The sequence below is a fragment of the Stegastes partitus genome, unplaced genomic scaffold (genome assembly GCF_000690725.1).
Source record: "Stegastes partitus isolate 25-593 unplaced genomic scaffold, Stegastes_partitus-1.0.2 Scaffold707, whole genome shotgun sequence".
Taxonomy (NCBI): Eukaryota; Metazoa; Chordata; class Actinopteri; family Pomacentridae; genus Stegastes; species Stegastes partitus.
In genome coordinates this window covers 349,576-359,666 of record NW_007578438.1, presented here as the reverse complement: position 1 = coordinate 359,666, position 10,091 = coordinate 349,576, and the positions used below count along the sequence as shown (strand labels likewise).

The 10,091-nt window shown below is 48.4% G+C and overlaps 2 protein-coding genes across 2 annotated transcripts in view; one reads left to right on the top strand and one right to left on the bottom strand.

Annotated features, from left to right (window-relative positions):
• Nucleotides 1-217: 217 nt before the first annotated feature.
• On the top strand, nucleotides 218-8,015 carry tgm2l (transglutaminase 2, like). The gene is made up of 15 exons (XM_008290991.1): nucleotides 218-233; nucleotides 692-862; nucleotides 1,757-1,987; nucleotides 2,511-2,629; nucleotides 3,016-3,144; nucleotides 3,479-3,656; nucleotides 3,913-4,054; nucleotides 4,175-4,278; nucleotides 4,522-4,664; nucleotides 4,790-4,889; nucleotides 5,013-5,158; nucleotides 5,339-5,468; nucleotides 5,570-5,730; nucleotides 6,730-6,866; nucleotides 6,977-8,015. Exons 1-15 carry the CDS (start codon nucleotides 218-220, stop codon nucleotides 7,149-7,151), a joined length of 2,082 nt encoding a protein of 693 aa, XP_008289213.1. The 3' UTR covers nucleotides 7,152-8,015.
• A 164-nt stretch (nucleotides 8,016-8,179) lies between these two features.
• The window catches only part of cry1b (cryptochrome circadian regulator 1b), a 12,497-nt gene continuing 10,585 nt past the window's right edge, over nucleotides 8,180-10,091 (bottom strand). The window contains exons 10-11 of the mRNA XM_008290990.1: nucleotides 9,570-9,707; nucleotides 8,180-9,219 (exon numbers count right to left, since the gene is read on the bottom strand). Of these exons, the coding sequence (XP_008289212.1) occupies nucleotides 9,137-9,219; nucleotides 9,570-9,707 (221 nt within the window). The 3' untranslated portion in view covers nucleotides 8,180-9,136. The remainder of the gene's footprint in view (nucleotides 9,220-9,569; nucleotides 9,708-10,091) is intronic.

Here is a 10,091-nt window from a genome sequence, read left to right as displayed (position 1 = left end):
CATGCGTGCAGACATCCAGAGCACTGCCGGTTTTTGAGAAGTGATGTCAGAGGTTGCAGAAGGAGGTGAGGCGGAGCGGGTGAGTGTTTTGGGGTGAGTCTGTGCTGGATTGGTGGGAGGGCCAAAGGCTGGCTGTGTATAAATACAGCTCTGTGGTGGAAGAGAAAAGAAACGGTGTGAAGACACTTGGAGCGACACTGAGAGGAACAGATCTGCCATGGCCAGCCGCAAGGGTGAGGATGATCAGTCTGTGGCTGTGCTGTTGTCATTACTTAGTGTTTACGGCTTCCTCGCTCTCTCGCTGATCTCAGACCAGATTGTGAGACATGTGGAATAATGTGCTGATGCATGATTAAACGTGCGGGTGTGACACGGCCGTCTGAATTCCTGTAACAAATGCAAGGGCAGCTCTTAGGCCCAGCTGGGACCAGGCTGGGCTGAAACAGACGGTAAATATGGTGCAAAAACATTAGTTCTACAAGTCTGGGGTGTTTGTTCAGCTGAATTTAGAAGGAAAAACACACGACTGAGATAAGACGTGTCCCATCTGTAAGATAAGAATCTTACAGCAGCTCATTTCCCCGCATGTCAGACGATTCCCTTCATCTTTAGCCGTGACGCTGCGCTACTGAAGGGAAACGTTTGCATCACAGGCGGCAGACTGAAGCTGTGCCTCTGCTGCTCTCCTTAGGTTTCATCACGGACGTGGATGTGAGGAGTCGGGACAACAACCTGGCCCACCGCACCAGGGAGATCGATCGAGAGCGTTTGATCGTCCGCAGAGGTCAGCCCTTCTCCATAACGCTGCAGTGCTCCGACTCTCTGCCCCCCGGACACCACCTGGACCTGGTGCTGCACCTCGGTGAGTCGGGCCTGGAGACGCAGCTCTGGTTTCTAATTATGGAGCCAAAGTCTGGAGCTGTGTTACACTTTGTAATAACAGCTGGTTGTGACTGTATGTAGCTTCAAGCTGCTGTGTGGCTGCACTTCTTAGTCTTTTATCAAAACCTGGTTTAGATGATAAACCTCCTGAGATGCACGGGGACGATGACAGCCGTCATTCAGAAGTCGTTGTTTACTGTCCAGCGTTCACACAGGCAGGACGTTTGTATCCGTAGCATCCGCAGCAAGAAGAAGCCCAACATGTGAAATACTGAGCATCTCTCAAGTTAAATTCAAAACATATTCCGAACTCAAAGCTGTTCTCTTCCTACTGAAGTATCAGCTGCTGTAGCTTTAAATCTTTACTTCCAAACAACAATGAGGGCAGCAAATATATGAGCAGTTTTAGGCATTAAGTCTGAAAATGAAGCTTCTCTGAAAGTTAAGTTATTGATTTCCATCACTGGAATCCTGCTGATCAGATAAACTAAACATGTCATCATGTCAAGCTGTCAGTAACTTGGCAGCCTGTGTTTCGTCCCCTGAAGAAAAACTACAGAAATGTTCCAACCAGTTATAGACAGCGGTGTTGGTTGGCTTGTGGGATCTGCTGACAGCAGAAGGACCAGCAGCCGTCCTGACTGGAACTAAACCTTTTCTTCTCATGAATCTTCTCTTTCATTCATATAACAACATGTATTTCCTGCATTTTTCTCACATGAAGCAATAGTTTCTTTTTAACACCTGCTGATTTTCACCTTCTGCACGGCCTGGAGGAGCTTTAGGATGCTCCTGATGGGAACAGTGCACGTGTCCTTCTTGTACTCTGGGTTTTCTGCTGCTGATCCAACCAGCTTCGTTCCTGTGTCCTCAGGTAAAAGAGACGAGGTGGTGATCAAGCTTCAGAAGGAGCGAGGGGCCGGAGACAAGTGGTGGTTTAGCCAGCAGGGAGCTCAGGATGAAGCGCTGCTGACTCTGCACAGCCCAGCCGACGCCGTCATTGGCCAGTACCGTCTGGCTGTGCTGGTGGTGTCACCAGACGGACACATCGTAGAGAAGATGGACCGAGTCAGGTTCCACCTGCTGTTCAACCCGTGGTGCAAAGGTAAAGCACAGAATCTGTTTTCTTCTTTCTACAGCAGGACTTCACTCACTGCCTGCAGATTTTACACTTTTCTGCATCGACAGAACAAACTGGATGTGTTCTCTCACTGCTTTGGATTAGTTAGAGTCCATAAGGGGAAGATGAGCAGATGCTTCAGGCTCATCTTCTGATGAACCGCACCAAAGGTCACCACATGTCAGACCACATGTGTGGAACTCAGCATTCTCTCTCTGAGACACACTTTTCCAGCAACGTCATCCAAACACCAAATGATGGAGTCAGATCATCAGCGTCGTGTTCTTCTCATCGAGTCCTTCAGACATTTGGAGAATTCATATCAGCTGTTTCAGAGCTCTTTGTTTGTTGGCTGCTTCTGTTTGTCAAAGTTAACAGCAGATTGTCTGAAGCGGCGCATCGAGGACAGAGAACATTTGCAGCACCTCTGACCTTTGTTGGTGTTTGTTATCCCGCCGCCACAACGGCAGAAGGATGTGACGCTCTGCCGTGTGTTTGTTTGGCCCAGATGATGTGGTGCACCTGCCCGATGAGCGTCTGCTCCAGGAGTACGTCATGAACGAAGACGGAACCATTTACATGGGATCCTGGGATCACATCAGCAGCATTCCCTGGAATTACGGACAGGTAACGGACACACACACACACACACACACACACACTCATGGTGTGGATGGACTGTGTGTGAGGCCGGTGGCTGCTTGGTGTGAATGGTCACAGCAGTGTGACAGCAGAGATTCAGGGTTTTCACTGCATCAGGAAATGTGTTTGTTGGACGGAGAGGTGACAGAATGCAACCCAACCACACAAACAAGAGCTCGTCCTTCACAGCTGGCTGGAGACAGAGAGGAAGACGAGCAGACGGGAGGTGGAGGAGGAGTGGAGCAGACTCCTTCACACCCGTCTGACACTAACCTCCGTGTATTCTTAGAAAACAGCCTGAGAAGCCTCAGCAGCTAAACTTCTCTGTTGTCTGCTTCATCTCTCATGTTTATCTGGATTTTCTTTCTCAGTTCGAGGACGACGTGATGGACATCTGTTTTGAAGTCCTGGACAACTCCAAAGACGCCCTGAGAAACTCACAGATGGACGCTGAGCGCAGATCTGACCCCGTCTACGTCAGCAGGACCATCACTGCCATGGTGACCCACTGTTCTCCTCTGTGCTGAAGAAACAGTCCGGTTACAGTGAGAGGACACACGGGGATTTAGTTTAGCTGGTTGCAGTGGAAGCACATCAGATAGACAGAGACACTGACAGTCCCTGACCCTGTGAACAAACACATGTTTCAACACAAACTGAAACTTCATCACGAGAAATGTGACGCCCTGTAGATGTGAAGCCTCATGTTGGACATGTGATCTCCTCCTAAAGGACACATCATGTAAACTGTCATGAAAACATGTCGTATTGAAACCTGAGCTTCATGCAGAGTCCCACGTTTAAAGGCGTCTCCTCCACATGTGGTCTGTCCAGGTGAACTCTGAAGGCGACAGGGGCGTGTTGGCCGGACGCTGGACTGAGCCGTACTCTGATGGAGTGGCCCCGTATCGATGGAACGGCAGCGTGCCCATCCTCCGACAGTGGAGCACGGCCGGGGTCAGAGCGGTTAAATATGGCCAGTGCTGGGTGTTTGCAGGTGTCGCGTGTACAGGTGAGAATGTCCCGGTTCACACATGGTGGAGCTGATCCTTTAATCATCCAGTCTGCAGCTATTGATACTAAACAAAGCTTCTCTACATATAAAATGTGTCCACAAATCATCTGACCTGAGTGTGAAACACTGCAACACCTCAGAGTCAGCACAGGTGCATTCATGTCACCTGTTGTGAAACAATGAACAGAAGCCAGTTTGAGGAGCTCAGTTTAGAGGAGGAGAGGAATAAAGGCTGCGTGTGATCTGTTCAAAGTGCTGCGCTGTCTGGGAATCCCAACGCGCCTCATCACCAACTTCGCTTCAGCCCACGATGTGGATGGAAACCTCTCCATCGACTTCCTGTTCGACGAGGAGCTGCACAGCCTTGAGAGCAGAAACAGGACCGACAGCAGCTGGTAGCATCTCACACACACACACACACACACACACACACACACACAGCTGATGAGGATGATGAGGATGATAATCAGGTCATTTAAGTTAATCTGGGGTCTCTTCTGTCCTCATGATTGTAGGAACTTCCACTGTTGGGTCGAGTCCTGGATGAAAAGAGAAGATCTCCCCAGAGGAAATGACGGCTGGCAGGTTTTGGACCCCACCCCTCAAGAACTGAGCGACGGTACGGTCCAGACTCGTTCACTCACATCTGTTCAGTGATGAGCATCAGGACGACCTGCTGTCAGGACCGTCACTGCTGGGTTTCTGTTCTGTCATATGAGTGTGAAACGTCAGATTGAAAGCTGGTTTTGAGCTTCTTGTTCACCTGATCATCAAACTGAACCACCATGTTGGGTTCCTGTCACTGTATTGATTATCTGCTGATTCCAGAAAGCCTTTAAATGAATGACTGTTTGCTCCTCAGGTGAGTTCTGCTGCGGTCCGTGTCCAGTGACGGCCATCAAGGAGGGAAATCTGGCCGTGAAGTACGACGCTCCGTTCATATTCGCTGAGGTGAACGCTGACATCACCTACTGGATGGTCCAACCAGACGGCCAGCGCAAGAAGGTCAGGCTTCTGCTTTCACTGTTGACTTATTGGCGAAGCAACAACAGCAGCAGCTCTGCACTGTTCAGGAACTTTTCAGGAACACACAGGTTGACTGGTGATGACTGCTGTGGGTCTTCTTACAGGTCAAAGTGGATCAGAGCAGCGTGGGGAGGAACATCAGCACCAAAAGTGTTTATGGAGACCACAGAGAAGATGTCACGCTCCACTACAAGTATCCTGAAGGTTAGTCAGCTGCTCACAGTCACAAACCTGCTCAGAAATCCTTCTTCTGATTCAGTTGGTGTGTCACATGCACTGCTGCCATCTCTGACTAACGCTCATGTTTTCTGTCTGTTCTCTCCACAGGCTCCAGGAAGGAGAGGGAAGTGTTCGAGAAGGCGGGTCGTCGGGTCACCGAGCCAACCAATGAGAGCACAGAACCAGGACAACTGCAGCTGTCAATCAAGCATGCTCAGCCTGTATTTGGGACGGACTTTGATGTGATTGTTGAGGTGTGGATTGTTCAGACTGTAGCTGGATGACTGAGTGGATGGATGATGTGATCAAATGAGTGAACTGTTCACTGCCAGAGGATCAGGAGCTGTTGGTGGGACCAGACTGTGTTTCTGTGCTTTGCTCGGTTCACTCTGTGTGTCAGCGTCTTACTGAGGAAGAATCCATTCTGTCTGCAGGTGACGAATGACGGAGGCAAAGATGCTACTGCTCAGCTGACCATGCTGGTGATGGCTGTAACGTACAATTCGCTCCACCGGGGGGAGTGTCAGAGGCAGACGACCGCCGTGACTGTCCCGGCTCACAGAGGTCAGCAGAACTTCAGGGATGTCTCTGTGAACAGTTTCCTCTCATGTTGTAGCAGGTGGTGCATCACTTCACTGCTTAATATTGTCTGTATGTGTGTTCAGCCCACAAACAAGTGCTGCGTCTGCACTACGAGGACTATGCCAGGTGTGCCTCTGAGCATCACCTGATCCAGGTGAAGGCTTTCCTAGACGCTCCGGGGGAGAGCGAACCCGTCATGACTGTGGCCAACATCCCACTGAGCATGCCTGAGATCCACGTACAGGTACAGCCCACGACAGCGTTTAGCTGATTCACAGCATGAGCTGTTTAAATGTGCTTGTCTCAGTAAGTCTCGGCTGCAGCAGCAAATCTCTCCACAAATTATTTAAAATGTTGATGTTTCCTGAATGATAGTAGCTGCATTTTACACATTTATCTTGGAGGCCCAGTATTTACGAATAAACACAAGCTCCACATGCGTAGAAAACATAAATCCATACTTAAGGTTACCACTGTGAAAGTTCATTTAATACTGAAGACCAAAAACTGACCAGATTAGACCTGCAAGGACTGAAAGCTAAAACAGGAATGTTCAGTTCCTGCAGCTGCTTCAAATTTACTGCCACAGAAAGCATTGGTCCCACAAATCTCACGCTTTTTCTAGTGTCTCGTCTTTTTTCAAATATTTTGTGTTTAAGATGTCATGTGCATCTTCAAGCCCTTTCAGACATGTGACGTGGAACATTGCTGCCTGAAGCCGTTAAAGTGACAGCGTTCTGCTCCGTCATCGGTCACGTTTCCGTTGCTGCATTCAGACAGACAGAGGCTGCAGGTTATGAACTAACTCAGAGGGAATCGTTCTAAACAGCTGGAAGAAACCAAGTTCAGCTCATCTTCACATATTGTGGGGACAAAGACAACTTCCATTCATTATTGGTGGCTGTTATTAATCACTAAGCTGTTCGTCTGGGTTCTTGCAGTAAAGTTTTATCGTTATGGACATTGCATGTCGTTGCCTGATAGAATTGAAATTGTAGAGCCAAGTGTGTGAGAAAGCTTCTCTGATCAATACTGATGCTGAATTGTGGAAAACGTGTTGCATAAACCTTCCACACAGCTTGAAATAGTCCTGCTCACCTGTTAATGGCTCAGCTCACTTTAACAGAAACTTGACCACGGTGAGCATTCAGACATGAAGCCAACACGTTCGGTCAGACGAGCAGGATGGATGCATGTCTATGAAGGAGCTCAAACATAACGGAGCTGACTCCTCTGTCGTCAGGTTCCTGGGAAGGCTGCCATATGGGAGCAGGTGACAGCCTTCGTCTCCTTCACCAACCCTTTACCGCTTCCCCTGAACGGGGGCGTGTTCACTGTGGAGGGGGCCGGCCTGCTGTCCGCCTCTCAGATCCACGTCAGGTAAGTCAGGCCTGTGAGGACTGAGCAGAGGGTCGAGAGGCCATCGACAAACTTGCAGCGTGAATTAAAAGTAAATGACGCTAAACATCAGCATCCGTCTTCTTTTTCAGCGGAGCTATTTCTCCAGGCCAGAAGGTTTCTATGAAGCTCTCCTTCTCTCCCACGAGGACCGGCGTCAGGAAGCTCCTGGTGGACTTCGACTCCGACCGGCTGAAGGACGTGAAGGGAGTCGCCACGGTGGTTGTTCGCAAGACCTACAGAAGAAACTTCCCCGTGATGGCTTGATCGTACTGAAAGACCTTTGATCAGAAACCAGCATAGCTTTTGGGTTTGGGTTCTCTTTGTCTACTCTGACTACTGGTATAAGGCTTCTTTATTATCAGACAATGAGTGTTTTTTAGGAAACACCACAGACGTCAGTGACAGTCGAAGCATGTCAAAGGTAAAAACAGCTCCTACCTAAATACTCACTGTCTGATAAAGAAAAAACTACTTCATACCAGCATATCTTTAGTTGGGTTAATGTGACGTCCTGCTGGAAGAGGAGCAGGAAGTTTGAGTAACTGCGAAAAACATGAGGCCAAAAATGAACAACTTTGGACTACGTAGATAAAAGACACCTGAGCACAGATCCAGCACACGCCCAGCCTTCTTCCTTACGTCTGGAGAGGAAACAGCCTGACTGCTCTGATCGGACTCCATCAAACCTGTTCTGAAAAAATATCAACTGCAGTCCCTCCAGATGTGGTGCCGCTGAAACAAGCCAAACGCTCACCGTCGCCGTATTCTGTGAACGCTGTTTAAATGCAGTGTTTTTGTTTTAACACCACTAGAGGGCGTGCATGACGCTTGTAGCTTCCAGGTGGTCACCGTCCACGTAGTTTAAAGCTGCTGTAGGTGGAGTCACATGGCAGGAAAACCTTCTGTTTCATTACAAGTGTGAGTTTCTTTGTGTCTTCTGTCCTCCTGCTGTTTGTGTTGTTTCTGATGATACTGAACTCGTTTGTTGTTCTTTTACCCTTTTGCACTGTTTCCAAAAATATAAAAAGTCAAACTATGATTGGAAGAAACTGTAGCTCTGCATATTCTTTACCTAAAATGTATGTTTGATGTGCACACTTTGATGTGAATAAAGGTTCATCACAAGCACTCCCTTTGAACGTCCTCTGAATGCTGCTCGGAAAAGAAAAACATCCCTAAAATGTTCTCTGAACATCAGAGAAGAACGTTTCCTCTGAAACATTAGAGCTTGTTGGTTGAGTCCTCTTGGGAAGAGAAAGATGGGAATAAATAAAAAAGCCCACCAGGCCAAAGATGATGCAGCATTTTGTATTTTATTATGATTTCAATACATTTAGAATTTGGTCATTCTTTATACAAAAATAATAGATTTACGATCACATGGGAGACAAAACGTTGACGGGAGGACTTTCAGGTCGTGGTGACGTTATTTACAAAGGAGCTGTCAAACTCTAGGACCAAATATACAAAAGTTGGAAATCAAACCCGGGTATGTACAAAGTGTGTGACGGCCTTCAGCAAAGCCTGACTCATGGTCCGGCTGCTGAATGTTCTGTTACTCACATGATTCACACCCACGACTTTATCTTCTGTACATGAAACACTGTTGATCAGGTCCGTTTTCTCATGTCAGGGTTCAATCCGGTTCAGCTGATGTCAGCCGGTCCGCTCCACACAACAAACCTCCAGTACTCTGGGAATCATGTCACATTCTGCCATTTTCTCACTCCGGTGTGGAAGCTGAGGCGGTCAGGTCACTGAGCGGCGCTGCTGAGATCGGGCTGAGCGAACACCTGACGACTGGACCGATGGTGTTTCATGTGTCGACTGTGTCCTGGTGACGTCTGAACCGTACAAACGTGGGGTGTTGAGAGGAGAGCAGCCCTGGTTCGTGGTTTCATCACTTCTACAGTTCCATACTGTAGTGGAAGACGAGAGACGGCCTCAACAACCTGATGTCGAGACTTTAGAAACGTGGTCCTTCTCTCACTGAGAGGTAAAGTACGACCTCCAGAACTCCTGTTAGCATGTCACTGTGATCAGAACGTGGTACCAGCTGACCGTCATCTGGAGCTGCTCACAGTCTAAGTATTAGGCGCTATAGGGACTTCTTCAGATAAGGAGCCAGCAGCACAGGGCAGATCCATCCTATCTCCACCACGCTGTGAGCTACAGACATCACTGTTTGGTAGTTAGCAGGAGACGCCGCCGCCCACGTGACACGGATGGATGGAGGGACCTGTTCAACCCTATTTGCTCTGCTTCCACACTTTGGAGCTGCTTTCAGGTGGAGTCTCTTCACGGCGGCGCTTCTGAATGGACTGTCCTCTGTCTGCAGAAAGACACAAAACACACCAGGTCTGCCACCTTACAAAACAATCAGGATCAGGAGTGTCGGCACCGTCTCTGGGCACTCAACTGTTTTGTTCAATAGCAGCGGCTTTTTGGAAGTACAACAATGATTTAGTTCTGCTCTGCAACAAAGCCCAGCATCCAGGTTCTAGTTCCAGCTGACAGCAGCTCTGCAGGCCAGTGATCACGTGTCATGCTGCCCACTGGCTCATGGGTAGCATTTAGTCATGAGTGTGATGACCAGGTTGAGATATTAAAAACAGCACCTTGTCATTAATGTACAAGTTCAATGTGCATGTGTGTAGAAATATGCAACATAAACCTCCGTACCTGTCTGAGACGTTCCCTCCTGCAGGGAAGGCTCTTCGGAGGACCCTCTGGCGCCCTGGTTGGTCCCTGGGTTGACTCCGCCCACACTGCTGCCATTTGCACTGCTGTTGGGATTGGCAGGTACTGTTGCCAGAAGGCCTGCAAGGTGGGCAAAGCCAGTTAGATTCACCTACAATGATTCCCTTTTTGTGGAAACAAATGAACAAACCACACGAGCAAATAACTGCTAAGGTTTAGCAGCGAATACGCTAGCGAATAGCAGCGTAGACGTCAGTAGTGAAACTCCATCGGCACTTGTTAAATATTTTCCCACTCATGAAAACATCGTATCGGCCCAATCTGCAGCGTAATCGTTTCAGGCAGCAGCGTAACGAGCCGGTACTCTGTCATGGCGCTGGACAGAACCCTGTATGCAGTCATTATTATTATTATTATTATTATTATTATTCGCATAATTTATTTCATGACTGAATGCTGGTTCACATGCAGGGATTCCTGCTGATTGACAATCATGAATGTAAC

Coding starts and splice junctions, on each gene's coding strand:
- tgm2l (XM_008290991.1), top strand. Junction 4,055..4,174: donor AACAGGACCGACAGCAGCTG/GTAGCATCTCAC, acceptor TCATGATTGTAG/GAACTTCCACTGTTGGGTCG. Junction 5,159..5,338: donor ACTTTGATGTGATTGTTGAG/GTGTGGATTGTT, acceptor TTCTGTCTGCAG/GTGACGAATGACGGAGGCAA.